The sequence below is a fragment of the Coturnix japonica genome, chromosome 4, assembly GCF_054131305.1.
Source record: "Coturnix japonica strain WE chromosome 4, WE-NBRP24, whole genome shotgun sequence".
In the NCBI taxonomy this organism is placed as follows: domain Eukaryota; kingdom Metazoa; phylum Chordata; class Aves; order Galliformes; family Phasianidae; genus Coturnix; species Coturnix japonica.
In genome coordinates, this window is record NC_140666.1 from 8,867,905 (window position 1) to 8,888,179 (window position 20,275).

Consider the following 20,275-nt stretch of genomic DNA (forward strand, 5'->3'; position numbering starts at 1 on the left):
TGAAAAGCTGCAATGAGGTCACCCTGCAGCCTTCTTTTCTGCAGGCTGAACAAGCCCAGCTCCCTCAGCCTGTTCTCATAGGGGAGGTGCTCCAGTCCCCTGATCATCTTCGTCGCTCTCCTCTGGACCCTTTTCCAACAGCTCTATGTCTTTCTTGTACTGAGGGCTCCACACCTGGACACAGTACTCCAGATGGGGCCTCACAAGAGCAGAGTAGGGAGGGATAATCACCTCTCTATCCCTGCTGGCCACCCCTTTCCTGATGGGGCCTAGGATCCCATTTGCCTTCCGAGCTGCCAAAGCACACTGCTGGCTCATGTTAAGGTTTTCATCCACCAGGACCCCCATGTCCTTCTCTGCTGAGCTGCTCTCAAGGACCACTCCTCCCAGTCTGTACAGGTGCTTGGGGTTCTTCTGCCTCAGGTACAAAACCTTGCACTTTGCCATGTTGAACCTCATTAGGTTCACCCAGGCCCACCTTTCAAGCCTGTCAAGGTCCCTCTGAATGGCATCCCTTCCTCACAAGGGACCTACAACATCATCTAGTCCAATCATCCTCCCAATACCATTGCTACCACAGATCTAACTCAGCTGCTTATCAGGGAGGCCTCTTGATAAGAAACCTTCTCTGGATGTCAGGAGAAAGTGTGTGCTCTGTGTGAGTTGCTGTTAGGTCTCTGCACAGCCATTGCCACACTGCAGTGAGCAGAAGTGGGAGGTTTGGTTCCAGCCCCTGCCCACAGCCCTGATCTGTGGCCCCCTGGACTGTGACTGTGTGGCCCCACCAAGCATGTGAGAACCATCACAGCACTGTAAGCAGTGCCACAAAGGTCAGGATTTCAGGAGCATCCTTGTAGAGTTTCCAAATGGTCTATGCTGATGGAGGTTGGAAGTCCAGTGTGTCACTGTGAGCCCAGCAGAGATCATAGTGAAAGGAAAGACAGAGGTACCAACCAGGTGAGAGCTGAGGGAAATGTAACAGAGCTGTGAGCAGCAGCTGCTGAGGGTACAAGTTTGCAGTGATGCAGCCATTGAAAAAGAGAGGCATAGCAACCTCCAGCATTCCTAACAAGAAATAAAGGGAATAATTCCTTCCATTTCTGGGGTATGCTTAAGAAATGTCTGAATTCAAGGCAAGAAGAGTGTGTTCTTTTCCAGTAATGGAGAAACTGCTTCTAAGATGTGTAACTGGAGTAATAAAGCACATACAAGCTGGTTTTCTACAAGAAGATAGGAGAAAGCATCTTTAATATTTTAAGATTGGGTTCCTATATTAAGATACCTATCTTGTGTTGCACATCACAAAGCACTGAGGTTCCTCCCCCCACCCAAACACACACAGCCCCATGTCTGTTTCTGCAGTTCATGTTCAGCACACACAGCTGAATGGCTGCTCAAATAGCCTCCTGTGTGAGCCGTGCTGATGGAAGGTGGATCACTGCCAAGGGCTCCGCTTCTCTACTTATCTAAAGGGAAGAATACTGCAAATATCAAAGTACACCTCTGACTTTCTTTTTCCTCCAGGTTTTTCAACATTAATTACATGAGAACGCCTCTATATTAAAATGGTCTTAAAATTCTTCACATTTAATTGATTTTGAAATGCAGTTTGATTCAGTGCGGTTACGAAAGGAATATTTCATTCATTGCTGTCTTGTAATGAGGGGTGCCCCACTTAATGAAGCCGTTTGTCTTTACAGTGAGTTGTAATTTCAGGTGCTCTAGTAGTGACTGTCACCAACAGTCAGTGTGGAGCCACGTTGTGCTGTCTTGTATATTTTTATAGCATGTATTAAGTTGAGGATGGAGAATGTATTTTCAATTTTAAAATGTGTTTAATCAATCAACATTTTGTTTATGTTGAGAAAACACTCCTGAAATGCAGAGGAGAAGAAGCTGTTTCTCTTATAGTGCAGCCATGTGTGTCTCATGCCCCATGTTGAAATGTATCACTTTTTGAGTCCCCCCCCTCTTTCCCCACATCCCGCATGCAGACACCCAACAGCTTGGAATGCCCATGCATCCCTGTGAACACAAGCACAGCTCAGTCTCACTGTTGCTGTGCTCTCACTGTGTGCATTTATCCAGCTGAAACTGCAGAGTCCTGGGATGCAAAGCATGGACTCACATAGGGAAGGTATTTTTACCAACGCAGGATCGTACTGCTGCTCATTTCTAATTGATAATTAAACCCATAGCCTGGCTTACCTACAGAAAAACAACCCATTGCAGAGGGGGGGGGTGGATGCAAACATATGCTGCATCCAATTGCTGCACTATTAAGGGCAGTTCTATGGAAAACATTGATAAAAGCAGAAAAACAACCCTGAAATGCTGCAGAAAGCAACATTTAATAGGATAACAATTACAAATAAAGCACTGCTGAAGTACTGAGTGCCACGGCAGTGCACAATTTTCTCCTTCAGGTAATTATAAAGATTAACATACACAAAGCCTTTAAAAAGTAGCACTCGCAGTCATATGCTTACACACCAGAAAATCCATTAATAGAATGTAAAAAGAAATCTTTGAATGTGGAGAAAATTAAGTGCTTCCCAGGAGAAAGAAGGAAAGAGAGAAAGAGAAAGGAAGGAAATAAATGAAGAGAAAGAAAAAGAGATAAAGAAGGAAGAAGGAATCTGTAGCACTTGGCAGGTGTCTGTTTGCCTTTGGAGCAGCAGTAGATTGTTCTGGGCGCGATTTCTTTTCTCCATCTTTCTCAGGGGATAACACTGCAAGGTTCAGTTGCAGATTTCGGTTTTGTGCCACCATTACTGGAGCACAGAGCAACTTTCAGCAGGGCCAGGCCATGATCACCACACGGCTGTAACAGGAATTCACCCATGCAAAAATGGGTGAAAAAAAAGTTCTTTTCAATATTGCTGCTAACGTTTCAGAAAACCCAAGTAAAGCTTTGTATCTGTTCTTTGAAAGAACACACATCAATGTATTTCTCTATGAAATCCCTTTCCATGTGAACCTGCCCACAGGCAGCTCCTCTCACAGCCCGCCCAGCCCCCCCGCCCTACAGAGTCCCTCAGTGCCCCGGGATGCAGCCACATGCAGCTGGGGGGGGACCGCTGAGCTCCGGGGGGGTCTGCATGGACACTACCCACATGTGTTATGGTATCTCCCTCTATTTTTGCACACTGGCGTTTCAGCTGTGCTTTTCCCCTTGAAGGACTGTGTCACTCGTCGTTAAACCCATCTGGTATCCCATGTGTGCCCGGAGCCCACGCACAACCCTCACACCAAGGGCTGCAGTCCAGTGCCGCCCTCAGTGCGGGGACACAGCCAAACCCCGCGGGGCTGCATTTCACTTCGCTTCTTTCCATCTTCATCGGCTTGTAAAAATGCTTTTAAAAGATGGAAAATGATCTGTCGTTTTCCCAGCTGGCTCCGTTTCCCACCCTTTTGCAACAAATCATTGCTTTTCTTTTCCCCTCGCTTCCAAATGAGTTGGAATTAATGGGTTTATTCCACTGCATGTCAGACGCACGCAACTCTGCTATCGGGTTACCTGGGAACGGCGCCTACCGCAGAAAGTGGCCTTAGGACTGTTTTGACGGGGCCAGTAAGGGGAGCTCAAGTCTTGTTTACAGTAGGTCCTACACCGATGCGCTCTGTTGGCTGCTTGGCCAGAACTGCGTGGGAGCAGCACTGCACTGCCTGCGGGACAGGGGCACCCACTGCTGCTCCCATGGCTGATGCGGAGCAGAGAACGGAGGGCGCAGCCTCCTCGCTGCTGGCCAACAAAAGGCGTCGGGCTTCTTTAGGTGCAAAGAGAACAGTATGCAGATACTGAAGGGTAAAGGAGCACGTTAGGGCAGCGCGGCTGAGCTAAGGCCCGACGGCAGTGCCAGCGTCCAGCGAGGGGAACGCTTTTCCCTGAATTCTGGCCTGCCGCACAGATTGGAGCAGCCGGAGGGCAGAATAGTGCGGGTCGGGGACACCTCAGAGATGATCGGGTCCGCCATTCGCAACCAAAGCGGGGCTGAGGAACGACGAGAGGCACCCACCGCGTGCCGGGGACGGGCGGGAACGGGGATGGGGGAAATCGAGCTCCGCGGCACCCAGGCATAGGAAGAGGAGAGCGGAGCGGAGCGGTCCCGGCCCCCTCCCAGAGCTCGCCACAGCCCCAATCCGCCTGGGAGGGCCGCGCCGGGGGCGGTGGAGCGGGCGGCGGCGCTGCTGTTCCTCGCCGTGCGGGGCCGCCCCCGGGGTTCGCTCTCACCGCCCCCAGCGCGGCCCCCGCAGCCGCCCGCGAGTTACCGGATTAATCATTGCGGAGACTCGGGACCGAATTTACGGCGCGGGGCGGTCTTCGTCTCCGCGCCTCCTCTCGGCGCGATCCTGCCTCCCGCCGCCTCTCTCCCGGCCGCCGATCAAAAGCGCTGCAAGGAGCCGCGCGCGGCAGACGCCGGAGGAGGCCCGGCCCGAGCACCTCCTGGCCCAACTTTCCCTGCTTGTTGCGCGGAGCCCCGCGCCGCGATGGGAACCGCGGGGCTGAGCAGCCGCTAAAGGGGCAGCGGCCGAGGAGCGCAGCTCGAATCTCGCTCCGCGGGCATGGAGGTGCAGCTGGGGATCGGGCGCATGTACCCGCGGCCGCCGGGACGGACCTTCCGCGGCGCCTTCCAGACGTTCTTCCAGAGCGTGTGCGAAGCTTTCCAGGCGCCGCGGGACGAGCCGGGCCCCGGCCTGCCCGCACCGGGAGCCCCGTGCCCGCAGAGCCCCCGCCCGCCGCCCGTCTCCTCACCCTCGTTCCTGCCGCTGCCCGAGCCCTGCGCCGCCGCCCGCCCGGCCATGGGCTCGCCTTTCCCGTGCACCGGGGACCTGAAGGAGCTGCTGGGCGAGCCGGGAGCCCTGCCTCTTCTGCCTCCCGAGGCCGAGCCGGGGGCCGGGCGAGCCGAACCGGCGCCCAAGGAAGACTTTCTGGGCGACAGCGCCAAGGAGCTCTGCAAAGCCGTGTCAGTCTCCATGGGACTGGCGGTGGAGGGGCTGGAAGCGCCCAGAGAGCCGCCGCCCCGCGAGGACTGCATGTTCGCGCTACCCGGAGGGCCGCCCCGCGCCCCGCGTCCCGACGCCGCCGAACCTCCGGAGCAGCCCGCACCGGCCGCCTTCAAGAGCAGCGGCGCCGAGGCAGCCCTGGCCGTCGAAGTGCCAGCGGGGCTGCCGCTGTACCGTGTCTCCCCTCCGCCCGAGGAGCCTCCCGGCCGCGACTGCTTCGTCCTCCCGCCGCCCGCCCGTATCAAGCTGGAGAGCCCCCCCGAGCCCGCGGCCATCGGCTCCTGGGGCTCGCCGGTCCCCGCACCGCCGTGGCCCTCCTTCTTCGCCGACGAGGGTCAGCTGTACGGACCCTGCGCCGAGCCGCCCCCCGGAGCCTTCGGCTGCGTCCGCGCGGAAAACGCCGACTTTGCCGCCGATGCGTGGTACCCGATGGCTCGGGCGCCCTACTCCGCCCCCGGCTCCTGCATCAAGAGCGAGCTGGGACCCTGGGCAGAGGGCTACGCCGGAGCCTACGGCGACGTCCGGTAAGTACCGCCCGTCTCACTGCCGCTCGCGGTTCCGCCGCCCCGTTCTTCCCGCAGCTCCTCTCAGTGCTGCGTGCGGGTGAAGCTCCGCTGCGTCCCGAGCACCGCCGGTGTGTGATAGCCATCCTCAGCAGCATCGTTCTGCACCGAGCGGCGCTGAGTGTGGGCGTGCAAACACCTAGCGGGCTTTGCGGCTCCGGTTTGAGTACGAGTTGATGCTTTTTGGGTAGAGATAAAGCGGTATTCACGGAAAAGAAGAAAACACTGATGTGTTTGGGAAGATGCGCTTGGTAGTAGTAGTAGTTTTCTTGGTGAATTAATCACACACGCGCACACACAAAAGGTGTCTGTCTCTGCACAGTAAGCACACAGAGTGCAAAGCAGCGGTCAAACGTTACACTTCTGTGCGGCTCTGAGCGATCCCCTCCTCATAGCCAAGAGCGTTACCGACGGAGAATTGCTGGAGCCGATAGAACCGGGAGTGAGAAAACGCCGATTAGGGGTTTTTCCTTGAGTTTTGGAAACCGAAAAGCGTCAGTAGGCACAGAGGCAGCCCCGGGTGAGCCACAGCGCTACACCTCGCTGGGCGCTGCGATCAGAGATGGGAACACAATGGGATTTTCCCTGTAAATAAGCTCCTAGCAAACACATCCCACCTGAGCTGCTGTGCTCAAAACGCTGCAAAATGTTTGCTGTGCTGCAAAAATGCTGCTTTGAAGTGCTCACATTTGTGGGGGTTAGCGTAGTAATTGTCATCTATGCAATAATATATTTGTGTGTTCTACTTAGAAGCAGTTTGGGGGGAAAAAATGGGACAAAAGTGAGGAAGGGTCACACTGAGTGCAGCTGTGAACAGAATGCCCACAGCAGGACCTGCATTGCACAGTGTGCTGCTTCTGAGGCATATAAAGCTGCTGAGAGCTGTGTGAAGTCGGTTGGGATGGGTGCAGCTGAAGGAGTTTTGCTTCTCAATTACTGACACCTGAAGATGGAGGTACCTGGGAGCAGTGGGCAAAGCTCAGGGCTGTGCTGTCTGCCTGTGAGCCCATGCAATATAACTGCTTATAGGTATGGATCATTGGGTGAAGTGTGGCAAAGTTGTGTGTGTGTGTGTGGTTCTCTCTTCCCATCCCCTGCTGTCCCGTGCCTAGCCACATCTGCAGTAGAGCTTGGGGGGACCCTGCATTCTTTAGAACACCTTGCTTTGGTCCCAGTGCTTCTGCACTGCTGTGTGGTCACAGTGAGCAAGTGGCAGTGCTTTACCCCACTGTGTGTTTGGTACAATGCTGGGAGGAACACCAGTCTGTGCTCATGCTGAAGCTGTCTGGGTTGCTCCCTCAGGTTTGTGTATGTCTGGGTGAGATCTCACTGCACCACATGTAGTCCCTCTGCTGCTTCTCTTCAGGGTTTGTTTTCTCCTGGCTTTGCAGCAGCAGCAAGTCAGGCCGGAGCTGGAAGCAGCGTGTCCTGCCTAGCTCCGGCAGAGCGGTGCTAAGGAAGGAGGGATGAGGAAGTTGGAACATTTCAGTGAGGTGCTTGTGTTGAAGGGCAGTCTGCTTGGCCCTCATGTAACCCTGCTAGTTTCCAAAGGTGGTTGGTGGCAATCCTACCCCAAATGACATGGGATGCCAGCTGCAGGGCTCTTAGCAGTGGCACTGTCCTGTTGCACTTCAGGTTCCTATGCCTTTGTAACTGGCAGCTGCAGTACAGCCTACGATTCTCTGAGTGCTTGCAAAGTCTGAGTTAGGTAAAGGTACTTTAGCAGTTAGATGCCTTACCCTGTATGCAACATCAAGTCCTGAACACAACATCTGTTTCTTAACATGCTTGTAGAGGGCTGTTTATAATTAACTTTTACATAGAGCACTGTGGGTTTAGTTTTGGAGTTTCCCTTCCAGAGCCCTGAGAAAATGTGGCTGCCTGGTGGGGCTGAGGTGCCATGATTGTTCTGGTGGCACACGGCTATGATGTGACACTGACAGCAGCAGCCAGGCGCAGCATTAGCCCCGCTCAGATGCTGTCCCTGGGGTCCCACTGCTGCTGCTTGCTGTGGGAAGCTATCTGGGTACGGTGTGGGATGGGACTTTAGCAGTAGTGGTGTCAGAGCTGCGATGTTTGCAGCATTACTGCCTGCCCCTGTGCTTGTGCAGAGGTTTGCCTGGGTTTAGAGACGCTGCTATGTTACATAGGAAACAAAGCGGGCATTAACACAACTTGACGGAACGTTAAGCTTTTGATACAATGTATGTGAATATGGCAGCAGTGCTTGTGTGTGATTAGCGACTTAATCCAAGCTTTTGTTCCACTGCGGGGTTGGGGCTACTGGTCTCTGCTCTATCAGTTGAGTGACTGTTGCCTGCGGTCTGTAAGGTGACCATGTAACAGAGTGGACACTGACTCGACAGAATAAATTGAAGCTCACAGGGTCAAAGTGACTTTAAGATTAGAACGTAGAAACATGTAAAAGGTTTAGGCTGTTTTAAATTAAAATAAATGCAAAGAGGGAGCTGTTGTTGCCATAATGGGCACTAAGGTGATAAAAGAATTCAGGGGACATTTGGCTCAGAGAAACCTGGCTCACCCTGTAGTGCCCACAGGGCATTTCCTATTGTTGCTGTCTGCTTTGTGACCCCATGTGTGTTGGTTGAACCTCTCTGCAGATTCCATTCTCTGGTCCTGTTGCAGTTCGTGTGGGTGCATGCTCTGGGGTTACACATCACTTGGCACAACGGCCACACACTCTACTTTGTGGCCAGTCCCACAATCATGATAACACTCACAGATAACACCTGTAACAATTTCTGCCTTTTGGAGGAGAAGATAAGGTTCTGGCAATGACATCAAGGGCAGCTTCTTCCCTAGAAGATGAGGCCATGTGGAAGGCTGTATTTCTGCAGTGCTGGGCTCCCCAGCCATGCCATGCTTCTCAGCTTTGCCCCTGCACTGCCCTGTTCCCCCTGGCTGTGCCATGCTCAGCTCTGTGCCAGCAGCCCACACCATGCTCGTCTGTGCTGGACTTTGCACTGCAGATCCCCCAGCTTTGTGCTGGAAGCACTCAAAGGCTTTTGCAGAAGTGTGATTCTCCCTCCCACTGTTGCCAACCTGACCTTTCTGCTCAGGAATGGCAATATTATGCAAATATTTCTTTTGAAGAGGAGCAGTGTGTGGAGGAATGCTGTTTCTGAAGCCCATCCCTGGGGCCAGCTCTGTAACGTATACAAATAGTACATGGCTGTGGGTACGGATCCCATGGGCAGTGCGCTGCAAGCAGCTGGGAAAGTCACTGATGTGCTAAGGCGCTCTCTGATGGCTCCTGATAAAAGGAGGGGGAAAAGCATAAGAAAAAATTCTTCCTCATCGCCATTCAGTTCTTGTTTGTTTGTTTGTTTAACTTCTGTAAATGCAGACGTTGGCACTGCTATGGTCAGTTCCCTCAGCTGGGTTTGGATTTTTCCCACACCACATAGGGAAGTATTTGCCCCTCTCAAGGAGAGTTTGGGCACTGCATTCTGACACTGTTGCATGAGGCACAGTGCAGAGCACAGCAGCCGTGTCTGCCGCACACTCCATCTCACTCAGTAGGCCATGAATTGCACCAGTGCTGAGTCCTACAGGCTGCAGCAGAGATCACTGCAAACTTGTAGTGTGAGGTACCATCCCTGGGGCACACCTGCTTGTAGTCACTGTTGCTTGCTTCTGGTAGTGCTTTACTTCCATGCACAACCAGAGCCATGCAGATAGGGCTGGGGTGAAGTTCCACTGGAACACAGCACTCAGAGGCTGCTTCCAGAGGTTCCCCACTGATGGACTGAGGAGGCTGCTCTGAGCACAGAATGGTATACAGAGATGGTTCCTAAATAGCACTGTTGTTTTGAGGAACAGAGACTCCCATGGGAGCTGCCTCCTCAGCAGGTATGCAGAGCTGCTCCTCTGTTGTGCCTGGGCTGGGCTGCGGGCAGCAGGAAGGGGCAGCAGCTGCAGAGTGGGCTCTGCCTGTACAGTGTCCTCACAAAACAGCACCTGTGGGTCACCCAGTGTTGGTAGAAAATCACGTGAGGTTCTACCGCACTTCCAAGAACTGTTTGCAAAATGGCAGCTTATAAGGCCAATCTCATTTCATAGAATTTTTAGAGTTGGAAGGGACCTTTAGTGGCCATCTAGTCAAACTCCCCTGCAATGAACAGGGACATCCGCACCTCAGTCAGGTTGCCCAGGGCCTGATCCAGCCTCACCTTGAAAGTCTCCAGGGTTGGGGCATCCACCACATCTCTGTGCAATCTGTTCCAGTGCCTCACTGCGCTCACCAGGAAAGACTTCTTCCATATATCTAACCTATTTTTTCCTTCTTTAAGCTTGAAGCCATTTCCCCTTGTTCCATCACTGCAGACCCTGCTAAAGAGTCGGTCTCCTTTCCTGTAGCCCACCTTTAGATACTGACAGGCTGCTATCAGGTCACCCTCCAGCCTTCTCCAGGCTCTCAGCCTGTCCTCACATGAGAGGTGTTCCATTCTGTTGACTGTTTTTGTGGCCTTCCTCTGGATGCACTCCAAAAGGCCTATGTTTATCCTGCACTGAGGACTCCACATCTGGATGCTGTGCTTTAGGTGAGGCCTTGTTTGCTTTATTCATGCTTAGCTGTACAAACCATTCTCATTGTATTTTGGTGCTTTTCCATCAGTTAATTCTCATTTATCACAATGAGATTGTCTTTCCTAGTGTTAGGTGTGCTCACCCTGTAGGACTGTGCCCTTCCCAGGGCTGGCTGTGCAGCCACTTGCTGGTGCACGGGACCCTCCCAAATTGCTTTGAGGAGCGAATGAAGGAAAAACACCACTTTCCATTGTCCCTTATTAGCCAGTTTGCTTCTCGTGCTCTCATTGCTTTGGCTCCAGATTTCTTCCCCTGTTTATACCACTGGCACCAAGTCCCATGATAAGCTCTCCTGTCTGCCACCATGTCTATGCCCCTGCCCAGCTTTGTCCCCTCACACTGCAGGGTCTGTGCCCCATGGGTGCTGTGCAGCTCTGTGCTTTCTCATTCATTCACTGCAAAAATATTCCAGGGCACACTCCCCCCCACAGCATCCATCCTCCTCGATGCTTTCCCTAGCTCTGCTCTCCAGCTTTTGCATTGCTGAGTTCTCACTCCCTGGAAATTGGTTCCAAAGCCTCATTCTTGGTGTGTTCACTGATTTTTCTTTCCCAATTTCCCTTAAGCATTTGATGCAATGAAAGGGTGAGCTCTGCGGGGCACTTGTCCGAGGACTTAGAAAAATTTATCAAAGGAATAATACATTGAAAGGTGTGAGAGCACAGGTGGAGCTTTGTTACAGGGGCGTTTGCGTTCTCTTTCTGTCATGGCAAACCACTGCAGCAGCTCAGGGAAAGCGAACATTTGCCGGAGACAGCTCTTCTCCCCTCCTCTCCTCCCCCGGCCCCGGCAGCTCCTGCGGCCTTTCCTTTGGTTACAATATTCGACAGTATTACTTTGTTACGCAGATGCCGCTGTTCCTCCTTCGCTCTGCATTCAGTCCGCAGCGCCAGAGCGCAGTTCGGCGAAGGAAGTCCGCTCCAGCCGGAGAACTCGGGTGAAACATCGGAGGTGCTTCGGTGCTTCCTGCCGAGGCTAAAAGGGCCTTGTGTATTTTAGCGACTGCGGACGGGGATTAGGCACTATGTGCAGCTTGGGTGGGGGGTCCTGGCCGGCAGCCCCCGGAGGCGCGGCATGATCGCATCCCCGCGCACCGTCCACGGGCGTCGTGGCATCGGACGGCCCTGGGATGTTGCACGAGGCTGGCGGTTCCTGGAAGTCTCTGCCCCCGGGCCTGGCTCGGGGCCGAGGGGCGTGGGACGGTCCGTGAAGCAGTTAAAACAAAACATTGTATCACGGCACTGAATGCCATCTGCGCTCCAGATACCCCTTCGGGGAAGGGCGGCGTTTCCCCGCTCCCTACGGCCCTTTTAGCCGCGCCTGCTCCTGGTGGGGGGCGCTACTCTGTGCCCGTGCCAGGACGGCACCGCGGAGCTGCAGCGGAGCAGGCAGAGCCTCGGGCTCAGGGTAAACCCGCAGTGAAACGGCTGATGGGAGCTCGCTGTGGGTGCTGGGATGGGTGCAAATCCCAGCGCATCTCCAACCACCCTGAGAGCGGGAGGCGGTGCCATTTCTTGCATCAAGGAAACCAAAAATTTCCTAAAATATATTGCAGATTTTTGTGGTTGTGAGGGAACACTTTGTCCCGGTGTGATGAAAGCAGTTTCTTTTTGCAGAGTTAAAAATAATTTGTAATAGAGAAAAATAGCTCTCCGGCCTGTAGTTTTTGCCATCCTTGTTGTCTCACCATTTCTTCAAATTCTGACTGTACAAATCATTGGTTTTAAGGTGTGGGTGCTGATTTCTGTGTTGCGTGCTGCTGTGATCTGCTGTTGGGGCATGGGGTGCTCTGCTGCTTCGGGCCTGGCTGCTCTCTTGCAGATGGATCCTTTCCTGCTGTGACTGTAAGCCAGCACTGCAGAGATAAAGATGAGAGCAAAAACCTTCCCATTTTATCATCCCAGGATTGATAGTGTTTTGAGTTTATCAGATGAGCATTCACTGAAAGGCAGCTGTGCTGTGGGAAACTCTCTAGGAAGAAACCTTTGCTGCTGCGAGCTGCTCAAGCAGATCCTTGCAGTGTGTGCAAGTGGTTGTGTAACTGAGAGCCAAATGTGTATGGAGGGAAAGACCAGCTCCCACTCAGCCTGAACCTGTAGCCAGGGAACCAGGGTGGTCAGAGAGTGCAGATCTCATGAGCAGTGGTGTGAGCCCACAGCCGGTTCACCCTGAGCATCCCTGGACACGGCATGCTTTGGGGCAGGATTTTGGTGATGGTGCTGCACACTGATCTGTGTCTTATGAGCAGCAACTGAGAAAACAGGGGTGATTCGTTCTGGGGCAGAGGAGGCTCAGGCAAGACCTCATTGCTCTCTCCAGCTCCCAGAAAGGAGGCTGTAGTGAGGTGGGTTTGGTCTCTGCTCCCAGGTAACAGTGTTAGGATGAGAGGTGATGGCCTCATGTGCCAGGGGAGGCTGAGGTTGGGTATTAGGAACAATTTCTTCTCCAAAGAGCAGTGATGCATTGTCACAGCTGCCCAGGGAGTTGGTAGAGTCACTTTTCTAGGAGATGTTCCATAATTTTGGAAATGTGGCACTGAGGGTTGTGGGGTTGGAGGTCTGAGAGGGCTTTTCCAAGCTCAGTGATTCTGTGATTCTATGATTGCCCATCACTCAGGCAGTGCTCAGTACTCTGTGATGCTGGCTGTGATAGCAGGACCATGAGAAATCTGCTCTGGCAGCATGGTGACAGCATGAGGTGAGAGGAACCCTATGCCTTGTGCCTGTGGGGGAGCCAGGGCAGCTGCCAGGAAGGTTCAGGAACTGCGCTGCATGGAAATAACTGAGTGCACACTTTGGTGTTATCCCTTCATTCTCCTCTGGCTGCGATGGGAGCGCAGTGCAACCAGCCCACGTCACCACACCACCTGCAGGACGGGCAGACACGGCAACATGTGCTGGGATAGAGACTGCAGCTGGTCACTCATAGCCCAGAAGAGCAGAGCAGATTATGGTCAGGCGGTGCTGCAGTGCTCACTGGGCCGATGTGGTGGCAGAACCTAGCTTGGGTGCACTGGGATTTTAACTCAGTGCTGCTGGCCTTGGGATTGGCAGTCATGGCACGCTGCGTGCACCAGAATTGCTTTTATTTTGTAACAATAATGGTGCTATGAGAAGGCTTGTTGGAATAAAATATAGTGGCCCTGTTGTCATGGCAAACACCCTGCTGGACAGGCTGTGTGCTTACCCAGTGTGGCGCTTCTCTCCTGCAGCCCTGGGCGTTAGCACAGTACTGCCCACGTATGCTCCATTCTGCTTTAACAACAATGATTACAGCCCTGGCTCCTCCTCAGGAGTGATTGTAAATGAAGTTCAATATATCTTCTAATAGTGACAAAAATGCTACAAGGAGTTTATGGTAATTCTGTGGCAATTCCAGAAGCACTGCTGAGCAGCAGCTCATTTAGCGTCCAGGCAACTGGGCAAAATAGATTATGATTCCTTCTCAATAAATAGGGCGGGAGAGCAGAGTTTTTGTGAGTGGGTGCTTTGGCACAAATCCCTCTGGTTATGAATGTGACCCCTGCCTGCCCCAGCACTGCCTGCATTGGGCTCCTGAGCTGAAGGACTGGGGCAGTTCTGGAGGCCAGAAGGGCAGGGATGCACTGCAACCACCATTAGTAGTGTCATTCACCCTGGCAGAGCCTGGTCCTGTGCAGCCTGCCACCAGGACTGCATTTGCAGGGCACAGCACCACAGGAGAGTGCTCCACCCTCTGCTTTTTTACTTTTAACGTGATTTGAGCAGGAGCCAGGAGGAGCAAGGTCATCTGTGCTCTGCTGGGGCTTGGAAATGCCAGGCTCTGTAAATGGGAGAGCCTGTCTACAGAATGAGAACACAGCCAGATGCTGACACTCCTGAGAAGTAGTACAAACTGTTTGTCAGGAAGCAAACAGAACATGGTGTGGTTTTGCAGTAATGGAAACCATCTTGAAGCTCAGCCCCAGCTCCGCAGGTGTTTTCGTACAGTGGGTCTGTGCTGGCGCAGAAAGGGCACCTACTGAGGTGGCCTCCAGTCTCCTTCAGGCATCCCAGGTGTCCCTGCAGCAGTTCTGTGCAGTGCCCACTGATTTTCTGGGCATCAAAGGCAGAATGCAACACATGCTGTACAGTCCTGGAGCCAGAGGGGATGCATTCCTCCTGGCACTCCTGTGCTCAGCTTGGGCATGCTTGGGGGCACTGGAGGATACCAGTGGCACATGGGAGTCTGTGGATAAATTCAATGGCACCTCCACTGTCCCACCTGCCCACGGCTGCCGCATTCCTGGAGGAAGCTCTCACAATGCCCAGAGGTGTAGGTAGGCAGATGGCAGCTTTCCCAAAAGCATTTTCCAAGTGCACCAGGACATGTTCAGCCCCTCGGATAGGGCAGGAATGTATGGTGCTTTGCTGTCCTACTGTTGCCTTTCCAAGATGGTACTTTTCTGGTGTTTCTCCCTGTCTCCTTAGCAGTTTGATTCCTGCTACATATTTCAGCTGCATTAGCTTCTTTGCTGGTTAGAAAAAGCAGGAAAAGCTCTCTGACCTTGGCTAGCGTGCTGAGAACAGAACGAGAATGAGTCCTAGTATCAGACATTCCCAGTGAAGGTTCCTTCCTCCCCCCACCACGTGTCGGGACTGCACGGTGTGGGTGCTGCTGGGAGGGCTTCAGTGGGCTCTATGCAGTGCTGTTCTCCTATTAGAAGGAAAGAAAAGGAGAAAAGAAATTTGTCTGCCAGACAGTTATTGCTTTAATCCGGGTGGCAGTGAGGTGCATTAACTGGAGTGATCCCACATGAAAATGCTTTTCAGATGATCTGGATTTCTTTCTGGATTTTCTACGGATGCGTGCATGCATTTGTGGCCATGGCTTGTGTGTCTGTGTGCTCCTGCTCTTCCAGAAACATGAGACAGTCAAAGGGAGAGGGGCAGATTGGCCCCATCCCTCACTCTATACCCATGGTGGATTTGTCTTGCTGCTAGCTGAGGAGAGAGCTGAGTGAGTGCTCTCAAGGCTGGGTGCCTAAAATTAGATCTGACATCTGTGTTTTGGTTTACAGACAGGCTTGGAAGAAAAATGGTTCCTGGCTGCTTAACTGCTGGGGGAGCATGAGGCAGGGGCAAGACAGGAGCAAAGCAGACACAGCACTGTTCAGTGCAGCTGGGCCAGGAGAGCTGTGGCCTCGCAGTGCTTCAGCATCCACTGTGGCCATGTGGGTTGGTGCTGCTCCCGTGGTGCCAGGAGAGGCTCTGTCTGGAGCCATGTTCTGCTGGGACTGTGCTGGGAGCTGTGTTTCCCAGATGTGACAGACACTGCACTGCATGGTGTGCATCCCTGGATACAGTGTGCTACCAGCATTCATTCTTATGAGGCAACTGCACCCAAGGGTCACTGCTGAGCACACCTGCAGGGTCCTTTCTAGCACACTGCACATGTTCAACACAGGCCTGAGTGCTCCAAGGTGCAGGGTAGTGGCAGGGGCTCTCAGGCAGCAATGTGTGTTGCAGTGTGGTGTGGGGCCACAAAGCACAGCTGGTGACAAGCTGCTGGTGCTGGTGCAGAGGGATGTGACTCTGGGTGCTGTGCTGGTGAGACTGAGGGTGCCAGGAAGGCTGCAAAAACATGAAGCCTTCCTTATAACTTGCATGGTTTCTCTTTGAGATGACTCAGAGCATGATCTGCTTTGAGGACATGGAAAGATTGTGCCATTGTGTAAGTTGTGAGGTCTTCTCCAGAAAACAAGTGGTTTGACAGTGGTGTGAATTTGTGCAGATACAGCCTATACCGCCCTCCAGACAAAATATCCCAAACCTCCTCTCTGCCCCAGCAATTGTATCTATGCAGGGGCTTGGTCATGCTATAAACACACCTAAAAATAACAGGAGTGCAACTGCACTGAGTGCTGATGTTACCAGGGTTGGGGCTGCCCCAAGCACTGTGGTGCTCTGGGGGAAGTGGTGTGCCCAGGACTCCCTCCCCACATCCCGTCTCTCTGTGGGGCTGCCTGTGGGCAGCGCTGTGCCTCCTGGGTTGACTGCTTCTGCTCTCATCGCTGTTCGTCTTCTGGATATTCCATGCAAGATTTTGCTATTATCTGCCCGTTTTCAACTGAAGCTTCATCCAATAGTAAAAATACAGAATTAGCGATGCTGGTTTCTGTAGCAATAATTTCACAGCCAAAAAAAACTGGGAAAAAATATTATAGTTTCAAATATCCAGGCCTGGAAGCTAATCCTCAGCAGGCAGGCACAGAGCTCTTCCATTCTGCTGCAGGAGCCGCATTTGGGATTTGAGTTGTTGGGGACTCAGCCCTGTGCACACCAACCCCTTCCATGGGGCAATAACCAGGGGTTGGGATTATAAAGACAAAATTCCACCAGACGTTGTCTCTGGCTGCAGAGCTGATAGGGCAGTTTGTCTTCCATTAAGTGAGCAGTAAGAGAAGTGCTGCTATGCCTGTGTTGTAAGCAGGACAAGGTGTGGAGCCTGATTCCTACTTTCTCATTGCGAAAGAATGGGGAAACTGATGTTTATTAGGATCTATTGGACTCAAATATAATGGTAGGTGGTGCGCAGCTGTTGCTAAAGCCTGCAAGAGGCCAGATTCCCAGGAGAAGTCAGTGCCAGTTGTTTGCTGCATTGCTAAGCCAGCTCTGAAGTGGTCACATATCCAGAGAGAAACCAGTGTATTCAGACAGGGCAGTTCAGGGTGGTCGTCCAGAGCAAGACCCGCTTGGGGCTGAGCAGGCTGCAAATGCAGAAGAATTTCTTCCTGCCTGGCTGAAAGATGAGACATGAAGCAGTGGCACAGAACCTCAGGCAAAGATAAGGCAGTGTAGTTTACAGCTTACAAGTGATGTTTCTTGGCTTCAGCAGACAATTAATGTGAGAAACAGTCTGTTTTGGTGAATTTAGTCCTGTCTTAACAGAAGAATGTTCACATTTCTTTTGATTTTAAGGACCCATTTCATCACAATTTAAGCATTCTTCCAGCATCTGATAAATAAAAAATGAGCTGTACAACACTTTCTGGAAGATCTAAAGTCAAGTCATTGCCTCAAAAACAGATACATGTTTGCTGAACAGGAGAAAGCTCTTGTTAACAAAAACAGCAGCATCAGCCTCTGGGAAGATATCAGTATGGCCCAATTGAAAAGGAAAACATTCAAAGCAAAATGAAAATGTGAACTGATGTTCACTGCTGCACTGGATACCCCGCTGGGTGTGCTACAGGGCTGAGCATGCTGCTGGGATGCAGCTTCCAGCCCCCAGCACTTCCTGTGCTGTGCCATCCCCATCTTGCAGGCACTGCTCCCTGCTCCACCTGTCCCTCTGCTGCCAGAGCGGTGTGCTTCTGTCCTTATGGCCATGCTGAAGATGTGCAAATGGTCCTGACCACACCCCACATATGCATGGTTTGCCCCCATGGCAGCCATGTGCCTGCGGTTTTCCTGTGCCTGTATTAATCTGAAGGGGAGGATTCCTCAATCCTGCCTGAGAATCAGGCAGGGAGGGTCTGGCTGTGAGCAGCGGGTTTGGTGGGAGCAAATGTGTTCTCACACCCACAGAGTGTGTATTCTGCTGCTGACAGCGCTGTTGACAATTTGTGTTAGTGCTGGAGAGGGGTGCTGGTTTGTTTGTGGCTGTATGAGCAGACGTGACTCGCAAGTATTACTCTGTGGGTGCTGTGAGCAGAGATTCCCTGTTGGGGTTATAAATGTGCTGGCATTAAGATCCATGTAGTACAGAAACAAAGAGGAATCTGCTTGTGAAGGATGTGTGGAAGGGCAGCATGGGTCCCCTGGCCTTTGCTGCATCCCACACTGTGTTTGTCAGGTATTCCTGAGGCCAGCAGCCCCATCCCCTTACTGCTACTGCAGTGCTTAATGAGTATCTCTGTGCTGGAGGCAGATGGCTGAGCGTCCCCAGAGCAAAGCCAAGTGTTGGTGTGCCTGCAGCCCTCTGACCAGGGGGTGGTGCCTCTGAGCATGAGATGTACTTCATTATTTGTGATTTTCCCTGTAGTCACATTTTGCCAGCAGACAATTGAGGACTGAAGATTGTGGTGTGTGTTAAAGTAACTCAAAAGCACTGTACAGGATGGGCTGTTTCCTTGGGAAATAAGCAGGGTTCTGTGCAACCACAGACACCAAGGTCCTGTCCTTGTGGATTCCAGGTGACTTCAGTCACCAGGGTGATGCTGCACAGCTGCTGCTCAGGGCTGGTGTTTCTTCACACTGCTCCTTTTTCACTATTTGTCTTCTTGGTGCTCAGTAATCAGGTGAGTCTCCTTTAACTTTGTGATTGTTTTATGCCTGCCTCGTTCAGGAGGTGTACAGGTGCTTCCTCCATTTGGTGAAATCAAATGTTTTATCTTCTCCTTTTCTGTGCTGATATGTTGATGCTGCTCCTCAAGCTCATGGGATAGAGCTTAGGCTTTGGAGCAGCAGCAATTTCAGCCTTATGCCCAAACAGCCATCTGCTGCCTGCAGAGGCACCCGTGCAATGCTGGGACTAGAGAGGGGCTCTGCTCAGGCTTTATGGAGCCTTTAGTAACCTCAAATTCCATTTTCTGCTTCATTTCGAGGCATGTCTGGAAGGTTTGAGCTAATTGGTTGGATGTTAGGGGTAAGTTCTTTACTAGGAGAGTGGTGAGGTCCTGGAACAGGCTGCCCAGGGAGGTTGTGGATGCCCCATCTTTGGAGGTGTTCAAGGCCAGGTTGGATGGGGCACTGGGCAACCTGATCTAGTAATTGTGGAAGTCTGGTGGCCCTGCCAGGCAGGGGGGTTGGAGCTTCATTATCCTTGAGGTCCCTTCCAACCCAGGTCATTCTGTGATTCTGCGAATTGTTGGGGTAAGATCAGGCTTCCCAGGTGTGCCCTGGTGGTGCAGTGGTAGAAGTACTGCTTGCAACACCGGCGGCCCGGGTTCGAATCCCCCCTGTGACGCAAGTGGTAGAAGTGCTGCTCTGCTACACAGAGGCTCGAATCCTGGGGGTTGGACTCGATGATCTCTAAGGTCCCTTCCAACCTACACGAGACTGTGATACTGTGATACTGTGAGGGAATGAACTCTACTTTCCTGTGTCCACCAATAGGCACAGGACAGTTTGGTTGGGCTTTTGAAAAAGTATTTTAAAAAGAGTAATTTATGAGATTTGTGAGCAGAGTCATGCAGCTGGGCTTTGCAGAGAGCCTTCCCCTGGTCCCCACCGTGCTTCCACCTGCAGTAGCAGTGCCATGCTGCGGGCGTGCTCACCCAATGGACCCTGTTCTGGGGGTGTGCTCGTCCCTCTCCCCCCACAAGGGGCACCACGCACCCGCAGCGGTGCCAGGAAGATCAAATTCCCACATGTGTTCACCTGGACATGTCTCTTGTCCACACTGCACCATCCTCTGCTGCCTCGGAGATGCTATCTTGGTTCTCTGCCTTCAGCAATTACACACGAAAACAAAGCACAGGCAGTTCAGAAACACAGTCAAGGCTACTTAGAAAAAGGGAAATAATTTCAGTGTACAAGGCTGCATGTTTTTGAAGTATTTTAACAGATAGGACGCATTAAAGTTTCCAGGCAGCTTTGCTATCTGAGGCAGCGCAGTGTGGCGATGCTTTGAGGCCCCTCACTGCTATAACCAGAGCAGCAGCAAGAGGGGAATGTGTACAGCAAGGTAAGGCTCATTCCTGAAATGTACCCTTGTGCTCTTAGCAGTGCTGGTGCTGTGATGTGACTCATAAGCCCTTGTCCAGGCAGAGCTATGCAGTTCCACTGACAGGAGGCTGCTATTTTTAATGTCTTTCTTGAAAATGCCACATACAGAAGATACCATTGTAAAGGCAGCAGTTAATGCAAATACCATCGCCGTAGCTCAGATGTGACATTAGTTGAAATGGCTGGGAAAGGTCCTGCATCATCCAGGTCTCTGTGTGTGTCCTCAGTTTGGGTCTTGATGTCCCCACGGGCACTTTTGCCTGATGGACCTTTCCATGTAGCACTGCAGGATGCAAAGCTGCCAGCACGTTGTGATGTGTTCAGCACAGCACAGCTATATCCGAGTGGGTGCAAACAGTAACAGTGCACTGATCAAGGAGTGAGGTGATGCAACAATGAGATTTT

At 52.4% G+C, this 20,275-nt stretch overlaps 1 protein-coding gene across 1 annotated transcript in view; it reads left to right on the forward strand.

Annotated features, from left to right (window-relative positions):
• The first annotated feature begins 4,207 nt into the window (after positions 1–4,207).
• The window catches only part of AR (androgen receptor), a 47,123-nt gene continuing 31,055 nt past the window's right edge, over positions 4,208–20,275 (forward strand). Inside the window, exon 1 of the mRNA XM_015860019.2 lies at positions 4,208–5,531. Within this exon, the coding sequence (XP_015715505.1) occupies positions 4,567–5,531 (965 nt within the window). The 5' untranslated portion in view covers positions 4,208–4,566. The remainder of the gene's footprint in view (positions 5,532–20,275) is intronic.